Source organism: Ochlerotatus camptorhynchus, unplaced genomic scaffold (assembly GCF_037179485.1).
Source record: "Ochlerotatus camptorhynchus isolate MF236.1 unplaced genomic scaffold, CSIRO-AGI_Acam_v1.1 ptg000568l, whole genome shotgun sequence".
Taxonomy (NCBI): domain Eukaryota; kingdom Metazoa; phylum Arthropoda; class Insecta; order Diptera; family Culicidae; genus Ochlerotatus; species Ochlerotatus camptorhynchus.
The window spans coordinates 425,823-448,689 of NW_027041049.1; the positions used below are offsets into that span (position 1 = coordinate 425,823).

At 44.6% G+C, this 22,867-nt stretch overlaps 2 protein-coding genes across 2 annotated transcripts in view; both read left to right on the forward strand.

Annotated features, from left to right (window-relative positions):
• The window catches only part of LOC135713551 (serine/arginine repetitive matrix protein 1-like), a 33,863-nt gene extending 25,938 nt beyond the window's left edge, over positions 1 to 7,925 (forward strand). Inside the window, exons 4-5 of the mRNA XM_065236674.1 lie at positions 6,918 to 7,533; positions 7,626 to 7,925. Coding sequence (XP_065092746.1) covers positions 6,918 to 7,528 — 611 coding nt within the window. The 3' untranslated portion in view covers positions 7,529 to 7,533; positions 7,626 to 7,925. The remainder of the gene's footprint in view (positions 1 to 6,917; positions 7,534 to 7,625) is intronic.
• A 9,505-nt stretch (positions 7,926 to 17,430) lies between these two features.
• Positions 17,431 to 18,078, forward strand: LOC135713547 (uncharacterized). Its single transcript, XM_065236669.1, has one exon. The coding sequence runs from the start codon at positions 17,431 to 17,433 to the stop codon at positions 18,076 to 18,078; it is 648 nt and encodes a 215-aa protein (XP_065092741.1).
• The last annotated feature ends 4,789 nt before the right edge of the window (positions 18,079 to 22,867 follow it).

Genomic DNA, 22,867 nt, shown 5'->3' on the forward strand with positions numbered 1-22,867 from the left:
GCGTTCGAGAATTTCAGCTTCTGGATGGCAGAGTCGACGAGGTCCAATGTGACCGTGAAAATATCAAAGCTGAACGCGTCACTGGGAGTATCTCTGATCCCTTCAGCAACTTGGCTTAACGATGCCGTTGAATCGTTGAAAACACTCTTGAAATGCTCAGCCAGGAGGTTACATTTCTCTAAAGAAGTGTTGGCTCTTTTATCGCTTAGACGAATCTCAACCGGTAGCCCACCCTCTTTCCTTTTTTTCTTCACAAACGTCCAGAATAGCTTAGGATCACGCCGGAGATTGGTCTGCATACGTGTTGAGTACTTCTTGTATAGAAAACGGTTGTACATTCGGTAGCAATTACTTGCTAACGAAAAAAATCGCTTGGTGAATGGATTACGGAACTGGATGTATTTTCGAAGAGCCTTCGATCTCACACGCTTCAAGTGTTGTAATCGAGCATTGGACCATGCAGGTTTTGGAGCAGGTCTCCTCAGAGGCACACAATCCATTATTAATCGGCTAACAACTTCGTCGAAATAGTTAACGGCTTCATCAATGGACGAACACAAGTCAAGCGACTGCCAATCTACCTGGGCCAGTGAGTGATTCAATGCGACGTAGTCAGTTCTACGAAAGTCCAGGCTTTGTACATCAACGATGTTTTCATAGAGAACAGAAACTGATCGATTGATGAATGCTTCCAACGCTGGATGATCGGCGTCTAGATGTATCAGAGGCTCGGATGCCTCACCGACACTGCACTCTAGTGCGGCGGCTTCGTTCACCAACACAAGATCAAGCAGCCGAGAGTTTCTGTTTGGTACAGAATTAATTTGCATTAAACCATGCAGGCTAAAACCATCCAAAAGAGTACAGCAGGAAGCAGGCATGTACGACCGAAGAATGTCAATGGTTGGATGATCATTCGCGGAAATATTCCAAACAAGCCCAGACTGGTTATAGTCGCCAAATAGCAGAGCTAGATCGTTGTGATGTAATCGGGACAATACAGCACCAATGGAACTGATATGGTTCTCAACGCAGCTCAAATTAGATTTACGGTCAGTCATCTTCACCCATAACTGCTCAAGAGAAGTACTAACCGGAGCAGGATCGAGGCAACAGTTCAGTCGTTTGGAAACCGCAATCAAGACGCCACCACCGCGTGATTTGACACTGTTCATCCGGTTACGGTCATTACGAAAAACTGAGAACCTACTGCCAAATAAAATTCGATCATCTAGACACACTTGGCAATCCTTCACATTTTCACCTTGGAAAATCTATTCCATTGGACATGTACTTGAGCTGCTTCAAACTTGTCTCGTTCAGGTGGCCCATCCTTGTGTGTCACAGCTAAATTCCACTTGCCAGAAACGTCGTCTCCGGCTGGTTGACTTCCTTGCCAGAAACGACCAGTACACCTCACATTTGTCGAGCAGAAAAGATCATAGTGTGGCCTCTTTTGCAGGTCGTACTCACCGATAGAAGATTAGGCCGCATCAACGTAGTTCTGATTCGGTCTGGCCCGATGATACATCGCTCCCGAATCAAAATACCACGCTTCAGCTTGAACATCGCCATTTACAAAAATGCTGCACAGCCCGTTCGACTTCGATTTTACCATGCTTGCAAACTTAGCTGGACACTTGGCCGCAAAATGACCTGGCGTTGTTCTTGGACTTCTTCTTGATCTGCGACTTGAATTTGTTAGAATTCGCACCCTGCGTGCTTCACATCTTGCAGGATCTTTGCCTTCACCGCATCCGACATAAGTTTCGCAACTGAGGCCTCCACAGCCCCATAATCATCGGCTCGTAGTGATCTGGTAACCCCATTAGCAGCAACACTACCAATCACGAGTCATCAACCTTGAAGCCAATCGAAGCGAGCGTTATAACTGGTACTCATCAGCTCGTTGACGTATTCTTCCACACTCGAACTATTGATCAGACGAATACAGGTCAGCTTCCGTAGCAAGCTCAACGGCCCTCTAACTTCCTTCACGGATCAAAATCATCCGCATCGCAAATGCCCAGGTGGAATAGTTTTCGCGCCCCTTCAACTTCTCTAACGGCTCCCGTCGAAACTCGAACACTTTCTGCTTCAGTTCGACTCCGTACTTACCGTACTTACTTACTTACTTATCCTGGTCCGACATCCCTCAGGATTGCACCTGCATCACAATGTTACGCTAATTCACTCGGTCCGTGACTGCTTGTCTCCAATTTTTTGACCGTCCCACACTTCCAAGATCGTGCTCCACTTGGTCTAACCACCTTGCTCGCTTTTTTCGGGATTGTTGTCCGGCATTCTTAAAACGTGTCCCGTCCATCGTAACCGTCCAGCTTTCGCAACTTTCTGGATACAGGGTTCGCCATAGAGTTGCGCCAGCTCGTGGTTCATCCTTCGCTTCCATACACCGTTCTCACATACCCCACCAAAGATGGTCCTAAGCACTCGTCGTTCGAAAACACCCAGTGCTTGCAGGTCCTCCTCGAGCATCGTCCACGTCCCGTGCCCGTAGAGAACTACCGGTCTTATCAGCGTCTTGTACATGGTACATTTAGTACGGAGGTGAAGTTTACCCGACCTCAGGGTCTTGTGGAGGGGGCCTCCCTTAGCTCAGTCGGTAAAGGCGCAGCTACAAAGCAAGACCATGCTGGAGCTGGCTGGGTTCAATTCCCGGTCCGGTCTAGGAATTTTTCGGGTTGGAAAATGTTTCGACTTCCCTGGGCATAGAAGTATGATTGGACTTGCCACACAATTATACCAACGCAAAAATTGCACAGGTATCGAAAGCTCTCAATTAATAACTGTGGAAGTGCATCTAGAACACTAAGTTGAGAGCACGCAATAAGCTTATATGCAATATGCAATAAGCTTGAAATGCGAAGAAGAAGAAGAAGAAGGGTCTTGTGGAGTCCGTAGTAAGCACGACTTCCGGCAATAATACGCCGACGAATTTCTCTGCTGCAGTTGTTATCCGACGTCACCAATGATCCGAGGTACAAAAATTCATCCACCACCTCGAACTCATCACGCTTCTGCCTATGCGAGCCCTATCCCGCTCGGTTCCTCCAGCTAACAGATACTTTGTCTTCGACGTATTCACCTTTAATCCAACCTTCTCTGCTTCACGTTTCAGCCTGGTGTACTGCTCCGCCACGGCCTGAAGCGTTCTTCCGACAATAATGTCCACGTCGTCAGCGAAGCAGATGAACTGGTTGGACTTATTGAAGATCGTGCCCCGCACGTTTCATAACACCTTCTAGCGCAATGTTGAACAGGAGGCAGGAAAGACCATCGCCTTGTCGAAGTCCTTTGCGAGTTTCAAACGAGTCCGATAACGAATCCGATATCTTCACGCAGCACTGTACACCATCCATCGTAGCCCTGATCAGTCTGGGGAAAACCCGGTCTCGCCCATAATCTTCCATAGCTCTTCACGGTCAATAGTATCATAGGCGGCCTTGAAATCGATGAATAGGTAGGGACTTGATATTCACGACACTTTTGGAGGATCTGCCGCAACGTAAAGATTTGGTCCGTTGTCGATCGCCCGTCCACAAAACCGGCTTGATAACTTCCCACAAATCTGCTTGCTAGCGGCGATAAACGGCGAAGGATGATCTGGGAAAGCACTTTGTAGGCCGCGTTCCTCTCCTCCGGTAGCTGTTCTGTATCCCAGATCCTGACTATCAGTCGGTGCAGACAAGTGGCCAACTTATCCGGGCCAGTTTTGATAAGTTCCGCTCAGATACCATCTTTCCCAGCTGCTTTGTTGTTCTTAAGCTGTCGGATAGCATCCTTAACTTCACCTATCGTGGGAGCTGGCATGTCCCCCTCATCCGCTGTACAGACGAAGCCATTCTCCTGCCGCCTTGGTTATCCGCCTCTGCGCCGTTCAGATGTTCATCGTAGTGCTGCTTCCACCTTTCAATCACCTCACGTTCGTCCGTTATCCCGACACATTTCGGCTCGCGGCACAAAGCCTTGGCGGGATGCGTTGAGTTTCTTGTTGAACTTGCGTGTTTCTTGAGAACGATACAGCTGCTCCATTTATTCGCACTCCAGCTCTTCCAGGCGGCGCTTCTTATCCCGGAAAAGATGGGTTTGCTGTCTTCGTTTCTGTTTATATCGCTCCACATTATGACGGGTTCCTTGCTGCAGCATCGCCGCCCGCGCTGCGTTCTTCTCGTCCAAAACCGTCTGACACTCTTCGTCGAACCAATCGTTCCGTCGATTCCGCTCCACGAACCCAACGGCGCCTTCAGCAGCGCTGTTAATGGCTGCCCTCACGTTGCTCCACCAGTCCTCAAGAGGGGCTTCGGTGAGCTCTACCTCATCCGACAACGCTGCGTCGAGGCATTGCACGTACTGAGTTGCGACTTCGGGCAGCTTCAGTCGCTCCAGATTGTACCGTGGCGGGAGTCGGTACCGAATCTTGTTGGCAATGGAAAGTTTTTGGCGCACCTTGACCATTAGAAGGTAGTGGTCCGAATCGATATTTGCGCCGCGAAAGGTCCTGACGTCGATAATGTCCGAGAAGTGCTCGATGCTCGTCGATCAAAACGTGGTCGATTTGCGATTCTGTCTGCTGGTGTACCGATATGGGAGGCTATGCTGGAAGTAGGTACTACGTATGGCCATGTTCTTAGAGGCGGCGAAATCGATGAGTCTAAGGCCGTAGGCGTTCGTTAGCTGGTGAGCGCTGAACTTTCATATAACCGGTCTGAATTCCTTCTCCTGGCCGACCTGAGCGTTAAGATCACCGATGACGATTGGCCACCACCCAATCACGCGCTTCTGCATTTCGCCCATCACGATGAAAGCTGTACCCAGCTCATGTGTATTGCCGCAGCTCTGGTAGATGGTATAACCATCCCTATACGTATGTACCGACGATCCATTCCAGCAAATCTCCTGCAGCGCTACGATGTTGAACTTGCGGACCCTCAATAAATCGGAAAGAATGCGGGTACTTCCCAAGAAATTGAGAGACTTGCAGTTCCATATTTCGAGTTCCCAATCGTTAGTCCGTTTCCGTTGCTTGGGTCTATGCCGACTGTTCCGGTCCGTATTGACATTGCTTGCTTCATGTACTTTTGTTTTTTACGGCTGGCTTGTAGGGCCTGCACCAACCCCCATTGTCTCGCCGGGGGACCATCATGCACAGCACTGTTTAGAGTCCCACGCTGGCATCAGGACGTTGATCAGCCGCTACTAACATGGAGAACAGACGCCGTTTTGAGCCGCACCTCCATGGTGAACACACGCTCCGGAGAAAGGAGTCCCCTCCTTCCCTGTCAGCATACGACCAAGGTCCCACCGAGAACAATACACAGTAACATGATGTCCTATTAACTTCACAATAATTGTGGGAACGTTACAGAACTTCTGATGAATGAAGGGAAAAGCTGAGAATTTTAGTCAAGCTTCATAAACAAACTGCGGGAAGTTTACATCCTGAAAATATGGGGTACTTACTGGAACCTTTAAGAACCTCAAGGGGTACTATCAACAATCAATACGAAACTAACGATTTTAAATTGGCTCACTACTTGACTAGCCTATTGGTCCCAAGCAAACGATTAACGTACCTCATTCTAGTCGAAATTCTAGTACTACGCAATGTTTGTTTTGATTCGCTATGAAAGTTTGACAGACAAAATTAGGGGTTATTGGTTTTTCCTATGTTTCGAGGGGTGAATCAATTAGCTTGGGACCGAAGAGAGTACCAGAGCTGAGCCAAAAAGTTGAGCACGTTAATTCGGGACCTTCTAGTCTTAGAGTTACCTCTATGGTACTATGTTCTATTAGCTTCCGAAAAACTGCTGGAACTTTTAAGAAGTTCCTAGAATTTCAGAGATCTTCTTCGGTGTCAAGAGAACTTGAGAATAATATTGGAAACTTTTAAGACGTTTTAGGTACCTCAGAAAAGCTAGATTTAGAGATCTTTGGGGAATTTCAGATAGCACAAAGCAGTTTGAAGATCTATAAGCGTTTTGAAAAAATCAGGATTGTTCCATGATCAAAAAAAAAAAACTAGAACTCTTAAGATGGTCCGGGAATTCCAGGGAAGTACAGTGACCTGCAGTGAAAAAACTTCTAGGAAAACTTCTCGACTTCCCTGGGCATAGAGTATAATCATAGAGGTAACTCTAAGACTAGTAGGTCCCGACGAAACGTGCTCAACTTTTTGGCTCAGCTCTGGTCCCAAGCTAATCGATGCACCCCTCGAAACATAGGAAAATACACGAACCCCTCATTTTATCTGTCAAACTTGCATAGCGAATCAAAACAAACATAGTGTAGTACTAGAATTTCGCCTAGAATGGGGTACGTTAATCGATTTGCATGGGATCAATAGGCTAGTCAAGTAGTGAGCCAATTTAAAATTGTTAGTTTCCACCGGTTGGTATGATTGTACTTGCCACACAACTATTTATACTTATGCAAAAATGGTACAGGCATCGAAAGCTCTCAATTGTTAACTGTGGAAGTGCATCTAGAACACTAAGTTGAGAGCACGCAATAAGTTAATATGCGATAAGCAATAAGCTTTAGTTCCGACTCCACAGCCACAGATTTTTTGTTAGTTGTTTGCGTTTTCAGAAGGAGCATAATCTTTAAATTATCTGGCCCTTCGAACATGTTTGATGTGTTTTAACTTGGGAAATCAAAATCTCAGAACTCAGGTATTTTGATGGACTTACTTAAGATCAACATTTGTATTTCAAAGTAATTTTAATGAAAATTCACAAAAATGAGAATTCCAAACAAGAATACTGAGAAATTTCTGGCAAAAGTCAAGTCAAGTCCAACATTACGAGGAAACTCAGAGGAGAATTACATGGAAATTGAGTGACCACCTTGCCTACCTTTGTGAAGCCAAAAGCGTTAACAACTATCCATCATTCCAGGAAGCCGCGCCGGCAGCCACGACTCGGACGACAAAGCCCCGGAGGATAAGGAGAAGCCGAACTTTGCCCTGTCCGGAAAGCTTACGGAAGAGGCGAACAAGGTAAACGGCGTAGTCATCAAGTACGCCGAACCGCCGGAATCGCGTAAACCCAAGCGCCGCTGGCGTCTGTACCCGTTCAAGGGTGAACAGGCCCTCCCGACGATGTACATCCACCGGCAGAGCTGCTACCTGATTGGCCGGGACCGGAAGGTGTGCGATCTGCCCATCGACCATCCGTCCTGTTCGAAGCAGCACGCCGCCCTGCAGTACCGATTGGTTCCGTACGAGCGGGAGGACGGAACCAGCGGCAAGCGGGTTCGGCCGTACATTATCGACCTGGAATCGGCGAACGGGACGTTCGTGAATAATAAAAAGGTCGACACCAAGAAGTACATTGAACTTCTGGAGAAGGACGTGCTCAAGTTCGGTTTCAGCTCGAGAGAATATGTACTGTTGCATGAAAATAGTAAGGAAGACGAAGAGGATGATGACGTCGTGGATGACAAGGGCGGTGCAGGAGCGAGCAATGGAGGCAGCAATGCCCGAGCCAAGCGGGAACCGAGCGAGTAAACAAGGTAATTTTGATACGGGTTCCAATCTGGAGGGAGGAGCTCACTGGTCGAAGGACGTCCCCACTAATGTCACTTTCTTTCGTTCCCTTCAACAGATGAGATGGAATCGTACTCGAGTTTTGAATTTAACCCAATTGTACGGAACAACTACCGGATGGAAGCAAGAAGCATTAAATTTATTCACACAAACACACAGCAAGCAAAATCTACAGTTCTTATCAATGTTCGTTCACTGAATTGTCGCGCGGCCCAAAGGAAGGGAAAGGAATGGAAGTTTGCCGCAGCACAGCAGATGTATCTAGATCAAACAAACAACAATACATAAATAGTTTGTGTGTGTGTCTGTATTAGCTTACTCTAGAGAGGATTCAACAAATAAAGTATCTTAACCCCCCCTCAAGAAACACGACCACCGTTCCATGGCATGGGGAAATCGAACGGCGACCAACAACTCAGGCTCAGGAATCGAAACCGGCAGAGCAGGATGAATGTGTAGGTGTGTAAGTTGCTGTTAGCAAACAAAACAAAAGAAATCAATATCTGTGATATGCGAGCATTTAAATTAAACAAAAAAAAAACGAGCGGAAAATGTTAGACAGCAGCGACGAGGGAACAGGAATTCGAAGCTGCGCGGAAAGAACTACCTACTGTACTGTACCTACTGTAGGTTGTAAGTTACAATCAGCTTTAAGACGAAGATCGTCGGAAATTGACTGGAAAGGAGCACCTCCTGAGGAAACGTTGATGGAGAAGTCAAATCATGTTGGGTGTGGCTCAAGCAGAATTTCTTCTCATTGAAAGTTAAACCTAAGATGGTACCAAAAGTGCAACACAAAAATCACTTGTTTTCAAATGATTCATAGTAGTTATTCCGATATGGAACCAGGGGCGAGATAGTTGCCGAGAGCAGTAGTAAGTATTAATACCCCGAATGCACTTGTTAGCACGAAGTACGGAATTTTCTGACACCAATCTTGGCTACCAACATGAGTCCGTGGCAAAAGATCAGCTGTGGAGTTTAAAAAAATGTGTCACACCTTTCAGCGGAGTAGCCAGACGATATGGTGTAGTCACTTGTTCGAGGGTTCGCAACAGATTCTTACCCATTGTCGCCTTTTATATTACTGGAAGTCAGGTGACAGGTGGGAATACTGACCATTATACTATCGAGGATCTTATTGGAAGCATGTACGCATGGTAAATTATGTTTTTCCCTTCACTCAGTGGATGTTATTGTTAGCGGTGTTACGCTGGTCGTGGTCATCACTTGAAAGCAGCGAAGAGTCTGGCTCCTATGCAACATCTAAAGCATTCCTTGGTAGTGGAAAAGAAGACATTTATCAAACGTTCTAAAAATGGAAGACACAGCTGTCAACGGTCGGATTCATGAACATCTTACAGCGGATTATGACAAACACAAAGATAACGAGAATTCTGTGAAGCAGTTCGTCAATGTTATGCCATAAAAGTTTTCAGGAAAGCCGAAAACTGTTCGATCTATTGATCTCATCGTACATTAAAATAAACCTGTTCCACATTTCAACCGACAGTTCTCAGACGCAGCAATGGAAAAATCAAATAGCAAAACATCGGTGAAAGAATCGAACAATAACCAACAAGCCATGCAACTCTTAGCTAACGAGCTACTCACTTGCTTTGGATATGTAGCCAGCCCGGGCAAGCCGTCTCTAAAAATGCGAGGCCTAAGTGCCACTCCACGAGTGAATTTTCCCGGAAGAGACTCCTTAGGGCACGTCCAATAAATATCCTAGTCAGGATTTACGCATCGGAACACCCTATTAGCTACATAGATTCACGAACACGATAGTCACTCAGAGAATCAGTAGAAGGATCAGACCGACTCGCGCGCTGTCTCTGCGATCTTCGGAAGTGACCGTGTGCTTAGGACATCAAAACGTTGCTGGATAAGGAACTACAACTCGCTGCGTGGCGTTCGTCGGAACTATACAGGCTCGCAAAGGTGAAGAAAGGCGTTGCTTAGGTTAATCGGCAAAAAAGCGCAACTACAAGGCAAGACCATGTTGGAGGCGAGAGGTTCGATTCTCGGTACGGTCCAGGATTTTTTCGAGTGAAGAATTTGTCGGCTTCCGTTCCAGTTAGGAAGTAATAACCAAAGAAGAAGAAAATTGTCCATCTAGGTAAGCGGATCAAAGAAGTGTCACGCAGGATTTATTTAGCACACCGCATTAGGCCTGTTATGGAAGGCGAGAAGAAGCAGCGTCGATTTCATTGTCAATCTGCGTCGAGAGCAGCCTTCTTCGATCTTCCCGAAGGAAATCGATAATATAGCTATCAGAAGCGAGATATGGAAGGATCTTTACCTGGTTTCAGCAGTGGAGCAAGCGTCATTAGAATGAAACTATCTCATCGTATTCCTTCTTAAATCATCGTGGGAAGCGAAACCACTTTGGTAACATATCGGAACAAGGTGTAACTTTAGTGTAGCGGGCGAAAATTCTACCAGGAACTACGTCGTTCCGATGTGGTAGTAACAGCAGCAAATCGTGATAATAATTCCAAATCAACACAGCAGCAGTAATGACAAGCAGAACAAGAGTAACAGCGCAAATAACCAGCATTTGGACGCAGAAAACGATAAGCAGTGATCGGCATAAACCGGAAACTGAAGCAGTGCAAAAGATTGAAACCGACAGACATTTTGATCGCCAGCGATTCGGCTTTCAGAGATAGCGTGCAATTAGATCACCGCATTACGATGTTTCCGGGTTGTAGCTGGCCTCGATTGAGCATGTGGTAAAGGAGTTGTTTCCCCGGTAGAAACTCCCATAGGGCGAGTCCAGTTGAAATCATGATGATAACAGGAGATCGATCCAGCTTGTCTACCTCCTAAATTTAAACAAATTTTCAACTCAGCATAACCTTTCACACTACCAACATTTTACTTCAAAGCAGGGTTAGAAATCTTCCGAACTTAAACGAAGTCACCTCTCGCGCCAAGCTGTCATCACAAGCAGTTTCAAATCAATTTTCGACCACGCGGAAGACATCGAACATGACTATAGAACGGTTCAATTCCATGGTGCTGATGATGATCGAGAAAAGCGAGTACAACAGAAGAATAACATTCGGCACCGTGAAGCGAACAGCACTGTGCCTTTACAAATAAACACATTGCAAAGAATGGATGGAACGTGGTGACACGATGTTGTCTCATTTCAACACTTAAACCAAGCGATGGAAGCTCCTTGATCCTTCTGAAAGAACGTTCAGTGAGGAGCCAACTCCAAAGCAAACGAGACAAACAGAAAGCGAGGTCGGTCTATGGACTTGGAAATCGATCGGAAGAGAAGGGTGCGAAACAATTGAACGTGGAAATGCGATGTTCATGAAGATGCATTCGAAACAGTATCAGCTTCCAAAATTGCGATAAATCAGGATGAATCGTAGCTGAAAACGCAAGAAGAGTAGCTGGATTTAACAGCGTCAGGATTTAGCAGATCGTAAGGAGAATTTGTACATGAAAAACAACTATCATCGAAAACATGAAGCTTGTTGAACTACAGAACAGAAATATTCTTCGATCAATGCTGCAAGAGGAACTAGGATACCAAAAGGACCAAGATGTCGTTTGAAAAAAAAAACTTTATTCAGATGGAAACACCATCGATTCTTCAGGAGGCACCAGAAGCTCATTCTACAGTTACATTCAGGAAGCATAAACTGGAACCGTAATTAATTAAGAACGACTAACCTGTATATAGCAGATAACACAGAGTCACAAACTGTCAAACATGCGGTGTAACGACAACGAAATTAAAAGACTTAAACACCAGTGATAAATCGAATATCAAGTATAATGAAACGTCGTCTATTCCAGCAATCTTAACAAAACATCAACGAATAACTTCAGTTCCTTCTGAATTTGATGAATCAGCATGATCAACTTAATGAAAAATAAACGACCCATCGAGGATCGCAATCAGCTCTAACGGCAACCAAAGGATCATAACTTAGCATAAACATTCCAGGAAGCGAGAAAAATTCACTAATTTCACCGTCATTTCTGTTAGACTACTAGAAGCACAAAATGCAACGAAACCCGCTCAACCAACTACTGACGAAAACGATACTTCAAAGGCAACCTAAGCAAGCCGTTAATTATCTACAGCCCTACGGTTGCCTTAAGCGAAGCAAAAAAGGACAAAGCAACCGTGAATCAGTCGCATCAGGACATTTTACCCGAAAAGTGTTCAGTTGAAGGGATCATCGTGACCAACTCGTCTAGATCCGAGTGTTATCTATCGGAAGCAGAATTTACACCGTGTACCTGAACATGACAAAAACCGCGGGCGAGCAGGATTCAAAACCGCGAGGGCATTTTGCGTTGGCACCAGCACCCCAAAGTTACTTCCGATCATATTTCCTACCTCTGTGTGAGTAGTTATCATACATTACAATGAAATCGTTACATTTCTGTTCTAGTGTTACTTCGTTACGTTGCGTGACCTCGCCTGTGTGTCAGCCTTTGTTAGCAAGTGTTACTCTAACTAGTATCTCACCTGTTTCATGCAATATTTCTATGCTTCGAAAGTCGGTGCACAGGACAGGGATTGAGGTAAAGGGTGGTACCATCTGATGAAAAATAGAAAACAATGCCACATGATGACAAGATCTTGATGACGTCCCTTTGAAGTGGTAGATTCGCCGTCCTGAACTGGAGTTGAATCAATGGCTACCCATTCTTGCCAAACTTCATTCATTCGATGAGCATGTTTCAAGCTGCAATTTGTTTAATTCAGGATTTTTTTTCTGGATGAAGATCGATCGACTCAGACTCATCGATCCAACCAAAATAAAATAATTGTTATTTAAAAAAAAAAATCAGTATCTTTGGAACCATAAGTTCAATGATCCTGAAATTTTGTGATTTTTCCCAACTTTTAAAGTTGAATCTTCGGGTAAAGTTTCAGAATTTGAGGTGCATGTTATGGCTGCTAAAAGAAAAGTCGCATTCTCGCCCTTGTTCTTCTTCTTCTTCTTTCTGTTTGAGCTGTCCTCTGACAGCTCAGTGTTGGACTATATGCCCTCGCCCTTGTTGGACCAAAGATTGTTATTGCTATAAAACGATAATTTTTAATAGATTCTCATTCTACTTGCACGAATGGCAAGATACGTACTCCATTTTGCCATTCCATGGCGTCTGGAACCGGCTCGGAACCGGCTGCAATCCGAGTGAATGGAAAATGGCTAATCTGAGATGAAATTACTCTAAAAATTAACTCCAAAGTTGACCATTGAACTATGACTAGACCGATATGGTACTGCCAAACCATTATTTTCCCATATGGGGGTCATACACTGGTCCTGGGGAAGATCCGGAACATCCTTAAAGGTGGTCAAGTCATGAAACTCATTCTGAAGCCCCGCGATTTTTTTTTTCAATAGTTTACTACTGTGTTTCAAAAGTAATTTACAATGTGCTGGACTTCTCATGGCCACATGCCGGTCCTCCGGAAGATCCGGTATATCCGTAAAATTTACCATTTAATGAAACTCTTATTTTAGTTTCACGATTTTTTACTATCAAAATGTTTACTACTATGCTTCAACAATAATGTACAAATTGCATGCCACCAGCGATTAGGCCAAATCGAAGACATCATATCAAGAAGACTGGCAACTTTGCCAGAATCCAAGCGACAGATACAGTTGCACTGCACTTGAGCAAAGGTGTAAGCAACGCATAGAAAAATTAGCAAATACACAAACCTTTCTTCTGAGGATGTAATCTTTGCTATCAAATTCGCTCGAAGCATTTACCTTTGAGCGGCAGATGATGGGATTCTACCTATCTCATAGCGTTCGTATGAGAAAATGGAAGAGTTGCCAGTCTTCTTCTTCGGCGGCCAAATGCCAATCCCCCAGAAGATTCGGAACATCTATAGAAGATTAAATTCAAATGACTCATTCGTTAGCTTCACAATCTTTTGTCCAAACGTAGGTATTCTTCTTTGCTTCATAATTTATTTATGTAGATCCGGAACATCCGTAAAAATTACCATTTCATAATGAGAGAGAGAAGGATTAGTATTTTCCATTTAATTCCACTACTTTATTTACTTATCCTTGACAGATACGCGTATTTCGTCTACAATGTGCAGACTTCTTCAGTGTCTTGTACTAATACTCGACTGAAGAAAAACATCGCATTTACCGAATATATATTAACACAGGTACATTTTCACTTAGAAACTAGGTAAACTTAAATTTAATTTTCTATAGGAACAGGTACTCTGCTGCTTACTCGTTGATGTGTCCTAGGTAGTAACTTGAAAAGCCATGTGTGTCCGTTTCGTTGATCCCTGTTGAGTAAAGTTGAATTACGTTGTTTGTTGATCTCGAGGCTTCCATGCTGTAGATACGGTTCGTAAAATCGTGATGTCCTCCGTCGATAGTTGGTGGTCCTCTGTGAAGATGTGTTCTGCAACCTTTGATTTGAAATCATATGTTAGGCCTTTTTTTTCCTCTGGCTTTTTGGCCTTATTAACCTCCACTATATGTTCTTTAAACCTAGTTGCTAAAGTTCTCTTGGTTTGTCCTACATATACTTTGTTACAATGATTACAGCTTATTTGATATACACCTGCTTTACCTAAAACATTAACTGGGTCTTTAGTGGATCCTAACAATGATTTCAACTGGTTATGTCTACTGGTGAAAACTAAATCTAATCCGAATTGTTTTAACAGTGGTCTTAGCTTACATCAAATGGAATGGACACTCGTTTCAATGGTTCAGGTGCTGCGGTGAGGGTTGTAAATAATCTCCTTTGTATCGATTTTTTAGCGATGATTGCCTGGATTGTGGTCTCCTTGTATCCGTTGAGTCTTGCTGTTTCGAAGATGTACTGTGATTCCTTAACCTTTTCTGTATCGCTGAGTGGAAGAGTCTGCATTCGGTGAATCATGTGGTGAAAGGCGGCCATTTTCTGCTGGAACGAATGGTTGGAAGTATAGGGGATAACTCTTTTGGTGCTTGTTGGTTTCCTGTAAATTTCGTAATCAAGCGAGGAAGATGATGACGATTCCCTGATGACTAGAAGATCGAGAAATGCGAGTTTCCCGTCTTTTTCTACCTCGTGAGTGAATTTGATATCCTTGTGAATTCTGTTGATCTCATCTAAAATTTGTGGAAGGGCTTCCCGTTTAACTACGCTGAAGATATCGTCAACAAACCTCCACCAACGGTTTGGTAATAGTCCTTTCTCCTTCAGGATCGTCTCCAAGTTGGCCATGAAAAGTTCACACAAGAAGGGGGATAGGGGGTTTCCCATTGGGGCTCCTTTCGTCTGCTTGTAGAAGTTACCTCGGAAAGAGAAGTAGTTCTCTTCCATACAAAGGCGGATCAGCTTAAGGTACGTCCGAACCTTGTTTCTCCATGCTGCATCCTCTCGTTGTGTTGACAGCCAGTCCTCCAAATGGTTGATCGCTTCCTTGACCGGTACGCTGGGAAAAAGAGCTGTGACGTCGAAAGATACCATAATCTCATCCTCATTGATGTCTCCTGAAGATTGTAGTTGCTGGGCGAACTCCTGGGTGTTACTAACTGCTTTACTCTGGAACTGATTCGGCATACTCTGGAACTCTTTGACTAGCCACTTCGCTAGTTTGTGGGTGGGGGAACCAACTGCAGACACGATCTCTCGCATTTCATTTCCTGGTTTGTGGACTTTGGGGAGACCTTTGATCCTGGGTAGAATGGGATTGGGTTCCCGTAAACGACCTGCTCCATCTCCTAATATCGATTTGCACTCCTTCAGTGCTTTCTCCGCGCGTTTCACTATGTTCTGTAAGGGGTTTACTCGAAGCTGTCTATACGGTCCGTTGTTAATCTTCGTTGTCATCTGATTGCTTTCACGTAGTATACTGCTTTACTTTTTAGCTCCTTTACAATCTGAATTTCTTTTTCGTTCGCGCGACTTTGTTCCTGTCCGTCCTTGATTATGCTCGATGTGATAGTCCTAACCGTATTCTGTGATGTTATTGGAAGCGTCTTGGTAATCGCTGTTTCTACGTCAATGATGATCTGCCCACGTCTGGATTGGTTGTAACCGCGTATCCTAGCCCCTTGTTGGATTTACCATTTCATGACAATCGATTCATAGTTGCAACGTTTATTTTTCATAATATAATCTACTGTGATTCGACAATTATTTACGATGTGTAACTAACATTTAGGCCTCCCATAGCTACATGCTGGACCATTGGATAATATGGAACATCCTTAAAAGCGATAAATTCATAAAACTCATTTTTTTTCTTCAAATGCGTGATCTACTTGGCTTTAATACTAATGTGTTATGTACAATTAGTAATTTGGGCCTATCATTGCCATATGCCGGTCCTTCGGAAGATCAGATTTTTTTTAAACTTTGAACAGCCAAAGAAGGTTATTGTCCATCTTATTCCACTTAATTAATTTTGCTATCCATGACAGATACGTATTTCGACTACAATGTGCAATCTTCATCAGTGTCATTCCCACTAAAGACTTTTAAAATCACAGGTATCAAAATGAATTTACAACGTGCAGAATCGGAACCTACCTAACTAAAGGGTGATACGGTCAAAATTTGGTCAATATCAACTTGACGTATTTCTTTCAATTTTGCATTTAAAAAACCTGAACACCCCTCATTTTGAAGGTGTGTGTGTGTAGAATGTTGCTCCTATTTTGATTTTGGAATTCACTCTTCAGTTGTCAAAATGCCGTCCAAGCAAGAAGAGCAGCGTATCAAAATTTTGCTCGCGCATCGCGAAAATCCGAGCTTCTCGCACGCAAAGTTGGCAAAATCGCTAAAAGTTGTCAAATCAACCGTTACAAATGTAATTAAAGTGTTTGGGGAACGTTTGTCGACAGCCAGGAAGTCTGGATCGGGGGAAAATCGAAAACCGGAAGCCACTGAGACGACAAAGAGAGTTGCCGGTAGTTTCAAGCGAAACCCTAACCTCTCTCTCCGAGATGCCGCAAATAAGCTGGGTGTATCGTCTACAACCGTGCATCGAGCCAAAAAACGAGCCGGACTATCGACTTACAAGAAGGTAGTGACTCCAAATCGCGATGATAAACAAAATACGACGGCCAAAGCGCGATCCCGGAGGCTGTACACGACGATGCTGACAAAGTTTGACTGCGTGGTAATGGACGACGAAACCTACGTCAAAGCCGACTACAAGCAGCTTCCGGGACAGGAGTTTTATACGGCAAAAGGAAGGGGAAAGGTAGCAGATGTTTTCAAGCACATGAAACTGTCAAAGTTCGCAAAGAAATATCTGGTTTGGCAAGCCATCTGTACCTGTGGCTTGAAAAGCAGCATTTTCATAGCTTCCGGGACTGTCAACCAAGAAATTTACGTGAAAGAGTGTTTGAATAAACGTCTGCTGCCTTTCCTGAAGAAACACGGTTGTTCCGTACTGTTTTGGCCGGATTTGGCATCTTGCCATTACGGTAAAAAGGCCATGGAGTGGTACGCCGCCAACAACGTGCAGGTGGTTCCCAAGGACAAGAACCCTCCCAACACGCCAGAGCTCCGCCCAATTGAGAAATACTGGGCTATTGTCAAGCGGAACCTAAAGAAGACCAAAAAAACTGCTAAGGGCGAGCAGCAGTTCAAGGCAAACTGGCTTTCTGCGGCGAAGAAGGTGGACAAGGTGGCTGTACAAAATCTGATGGCAGGGGTCAAGCGTAAGGCCCGGCAATTCGGATTTGGAAAAGCGGAAGCCTAACTGAATATTTTTCCTGAATTTTATACTAATTGAACTTGAAAAAGAAATTTAATTTGATTTTTTAAATAAACGATTTCACCGATTTACACGCGTTTTCCCTTGACCAAATTTTGACCGTATCACCCTTTATACGATGCTGTGTGTTCGACCGGACATATGCTACGCTGTTGGATACCTAGGGCGCTTCCAAGTTCAACCTGATGAGGCCCACTGGCAAGCCCTGAAGAGAGTGGTCCGTTACGTGAAGGGGACGAAGAACTTGAAGCTCCAGTACAAGCAAAACGACGACGCCGAGGCACTTGTTGGGTACGCAGACGCTGACTGGGCGTCGGATGCTGAGGATAGGAAATCCGTTAGTGGCTTCGTCTTTAAGGTCTTTGGGAACACCGTGTCTTGGGCAAGCCGCAAGCAACAAACCGTTGCACTGTCGTCGTGTGAAGCCGAGTATGCAGCTTTAAGTGCCGCGGCCTCCGAAGGGCTGTGGCTGCACGGAATCCTTGAAGACCTGAAGCAAGTTCGACCGGACACGGCATTCAAGGTGTACGAAGACAACCGTGGGTGCATTGCAATGGCCACAAACACCGAAAGCAAGCGTGTCAAGCACATCTATGTAAAGCACCATTTTTTGCGCGACCATGTGGCACAAGGAAGACTTCAAATCGAAGCAATTGATACAGCAAACCAAATAGCGGACACGTTCACCAAGCCCCTGGAACCTGGACGTTTCCGCGAACTGAGGACCCTCCTAGGACTGACCGATTCAGGGGGGGTGTTGGAGTAAATCGGTAACGCAGTGTGCTGATCACCTCCTTGGAGAAAGAACGTCACCCCTAGCAACCTAAGTTTTCTTAAATAAACAACGGTGAAAAACTTTTCATTCCTGTTCAAGACTCCACTCAAGCTAGTCGTTAAATAAAATCCATTCTACTTTTAAACTTTGCTGTTCCGGTTCTTTCTAACCATCAAGAGATAATTTTATCACTGTTTTCATGAAGTAAACGTTCTCTCCAAACCCAGTCGTCATAGAACCATTTGGTTGAACATCGTGCTGCTTGAATCTGGAAAGTTATAAAACAGCGCTGCTTTTGTGCCTTAACTCACAGAGACATCATCAAGCTAACACGACAAAATTTCATCATCGCTGGCGACCTGAACGCCAAGCATCAAGCCTCCCATCCGGTTGAGTCGATCCGGAGCTCATGCCACCATCGACATCTTCATCAGCAACATTGGCGATAACATCTCTCAAGTAGGTTCCTCGGCCAATAGGTTTCAAGTTTCCCGGCGAAATTACCATCGTGTCAACTGGCAGCAATACCAGCGCTGTGTGGACACAGCAATCGACTACGACGTCCTACCGGAGTCGTACGAAGGAGTCGATCAGTGTCTGCAAGCCATTGAAGAGGTGATATCCCGTGCCAGGAAGCGACACGTACCAGCATCCAGACAGGTGAGTCATACGCTGAACCTTGACAGCCCAACCAAAGATCTTATCAGGCTCCGTAACACCATTCGTAGGCAGTTACAGCGTTCTGGGCTGCCCCATTTGAAAACCAATGTAAATAGGCTAACCAAAATTATCCAGGCCAGGATGGTGGATCTCAGAAATAACGATTTTGCCAACAAGATTCGCCCTCTCCCAGATTGTGCAAAACCATTTTGGAAGATGACCAAAAAATTGAAAAATAAGTCCCTCCACTTTCCTCTGTTGACCAGAACTCGGACCTATTCCTACTCATAACTCCAGTTGAAAAGGACAATGCTCTTGGCCAACATTTTGTGATTTCACATAATCTTGGCCAAACCATGGTGAGCCCCCATGGGCCTGCCGTACTGGCGGCAATGACTAGAGTCGCTGCCACCCCCGTAGTAGTGCATGATGACAGTAGAATATCGGTTGATGAGGTGATAGCAGCTGTTAGAAGCACTAAAAACATGAAGGCCGCGGGTATGGATGGTGTAGTCAACCTCGAGTTGAAAAACTTGAGTATTGACTCTTCAACCATCTTACCGTTATCTTCAACAAATGTTTGGAGCTTGGCTACTTCCCTGCATGCCGGAAGTTAGCAAAAATGATTCCAATACGCAAGCCTGGCAAAGATTCTACCAGTGCCAAAAGCTATCGCCCCATCAGCCTCTTGTGCTCCATCTCGAAGCTATTCGAAAAGTTGATACTCAGCCGTCTGCTGTTGTTTTCAAATGATAATAACATCTTTCTCAAAGAGCAATTCGGGTCTAGGAAAGGCCACTCTACCATCCACCAACTCGTACGGGTTACTAACATCATCAAGCGGAACAATTCCGTTTCCAATACATCTGCCATGGCATTGTTGGACGTCGAAAAGGCGTTCGACAATGTCTGGTATGATGGTCTAGTGTACAAGCGGCATCGATACAACTTTCCGATCTATCTTGTGAAGATCATCAAAAACTACTTCTCGGGCAGCTCATTGCAGGTCTACTTGAACAATGTCCCCTCTGATACGTTCAACGTTGATGCAGGGGTACCTCAGGGTAGCCTGCTTGGGCCTATCCTATTCATCATTTTCACATCAGACGTTCCTCCCCTGCCGGGTGGTGGTAGCCTGTCAATGTTCACAGATGACGCCTCCATCATCTATAAGGGTAACCGTGCTCTGGCACTAAACTACAATCAGGCCTGGAAGATTTGTATCAATGCAGCTAAAACACAAACCATTCTGTTTCCACACTCGAATTCACCTCGGTTTGTTCCACGTGCATTGAATGGTCGAGTGAAGTAGTCTACCTTGGTCTCACCTTCGATAGCAAATTGCTACTCCGATCCCATGTGGACAAGGCATCCACCATCTTGATCAGGTCGCTCTACCCTCTGATAAACAGGAAGCCCACCCTGTCCCTCAAAAATAAGCTTGCTGTCCACAAGCAGATCATTCTGCCGGCTATTGAGTATGGTATGCCAATCTGGGAGAGTTGTGCCAAGTGCCACCACCTAAAGCTTCAGACGATCCAAAATAAGATCCTCAGAATGATCCTTAACAGTCCACCGCGAACTCGTAATTCTGAGATTCACCACCTGGCCGGTCTTCAAACACTCGAGGAGCGAAAGACGTCCAAGCTGGAAAGGTTCAGAGTTGCCTTTCTGCGATCAAACCACCAGATCATCGTGATTTGGCAACCTAGTTTAAGTAGTTAGGTAGGTTCCTGTGCTCAAGGAGGTAGGTTATCAAATTTTTAAATTCAAACGAAAACAAGCCCCTAAAAGGGTATCCTGTAAATTGGCGCTAAACGCAACCATCACATTAGAATAACTAATTAAGTAGAACAAAGATGAAGAGCCAAAGGCTAACCAATTGAAATGTAAAACCAAATGTTGAAACTTAAAAAACCAGCAAATAAAGGTAAATTTGACTACTACTGCCTTAACTCATTTTCGCTTCGGTCGGTGGGTGAGCAGCACGTTCATGTCAAGCGCGTAGCGTTCGAGCTTTCCACCTCGAACCTTGCGCGTCGTTCCCGTCGAGATCACTGGCTGCTGGCAGCGCCGTTGCCTTGATGGCGCAAGCGCTCCGAAATGAATCAACCTCCTTGTCTGAGTGATAACGATCCCGCGTTCTACAAATCTCGATTACTTTTTCAAAAGGACATAACAGCTTTTAAACAACGTTGATTTGGCGTAACTAATAGCTCGCCCACGCATACTTACACCACTATATCAGGTAGGGAAAAATTTCCCCTATCTGATGGTAGTGTTAGCATGCGTGAGTGAGCTACCAGTTTTCGAGAAATACTCCCAATTGCCGAGTTAAATTTAACTCGTGGTTAAATGTGACATTTCGTAAGCTATTTTCAATTTTCGAAAATTGATCGGTTTTCAAACAGAACTCAGCCACGGTTGCCAAAATTTAACTTCTAGTTGGTCAGAAATAACCACGCTCGGATAGCAAGCCCGATAACTCATCTGTCACTTTTAATAATGAGTTAAATTTAACGCGCCTATTGGGTCACAGCCTTAGAAGTAAAATAAGGCACCATCCATAAATGACGTAGATTTGTTTGACCAATTAACACCCCTTCCCCCTCGTAGCGTGTTTTGATATATACTTAATACATGGTCGATCACAACTTCTGATACCCCTGTCCCCCCTTAACTCAGTGGCGTCGCGTCCACATGTGCAACCTGTGCACGACACAGGTGTAAATAATTTAAAAAAATGCGTTTAGATTTTTATAGATTTTAATGGTCACATTATAGCTGCACTTCTTTACTTCAGACCACAAGTGACCATGAAGACACTATTTTATAGTGTGGTTCAATTAAATCTTCGACCTTGGTTTGCTTCGAAAAGGGTTAAATTCAGTTCTGATGGTCTGCCTAATCCCTAATGCATTGATTTCTAAGCATGTCGATAACACTACCATAACAAAACTCGTTAAATAGTGCACCTAAAAGCGAGCTTTTTTGGGTGGGGGGTGGCAAGTTTGTGAATGGTCAATGCCTCATGTAAGCCAAGCAGACCTTCTATCACCTCTTGAAACTCTAGAGAAAGACGTGTGTTCAGTAGGAAGTCTGGTTTAATACTACATAAAGTTTTATGATAGCGGGTAAACAAGTTCTTAACTACAGTTCTTAAATCCTATATTCGTTCTCAAAAGTGTTAAAGCCGGGGCTGGAAATGACTTTGTAAGAAAGTCCGCTTCTTGCTTCTGGGTTGGTACATATACAAGGTTCACCTTTCCGTCTGCAACCGCTTCTCGAATAAAATGAAACTTGACATCTATATGCTTGACACGTTTCGTTTCCTCCTTCTCTGCCATAGCTATAGCGCCTTGGTTGTCCTCGTAGATTGGTACAGGATACAAGTTTGATTCACACAAATCGGATAGCAGTCCAGTAAGCCAAATCGTTTCGCTAACAGATGAGCTCAATGCGATGTACTCAGCTTCTGTGGATGACATTGCTACCGTGCGCTGCTTCTTGGACGACCACACGACAGTACATCAAAATACCTCAATCAGGAATCCAGAAACACACTTACGATCCTCCTCGTCACCTGCATAGTCAGCATCAACAAACACAGCGACCGGTCGTTCATGCGGGTTCCTCTTAAAGATCAGCCTTAGGTCTTTTGTCGCTTGAAGATAACGCAGTACTCGTTTGGCATGCTTCAGGTTTCCTCTCCTGCAGCATCTTGGAATCTTGCCAGATAGCCCACAACGTAGCACAGGCCTGGTCTTGAGCCCAGCATCAGGAACATAAGACTGCCAACCAGTTCTCGATACGGATAGTTGCATCCTTCAGTGGTCTTTCGAAGCTGCAACTTAGTTTCAGCGGGTGTGTGGGCAGGTTTACAGCCGTCCATTCCGAAACGTATTAGTATTTTTCGTGCTTCTTGAGACAAATACATAGTACCTTCCTCGTCACGTTCTATCTTGATGTCCAAAAAGTGATGTAGTTTGTTCAAATCCGTCATTTCAAATTCTCGTTTCAATCGATCTTGAATCTCCTCAATAATGCGCAGATCGCCCGTAACCACGAGCAAATCGTCCACATAAATAACGATGTAAGCGATTTGATTTCCTTGTCCACG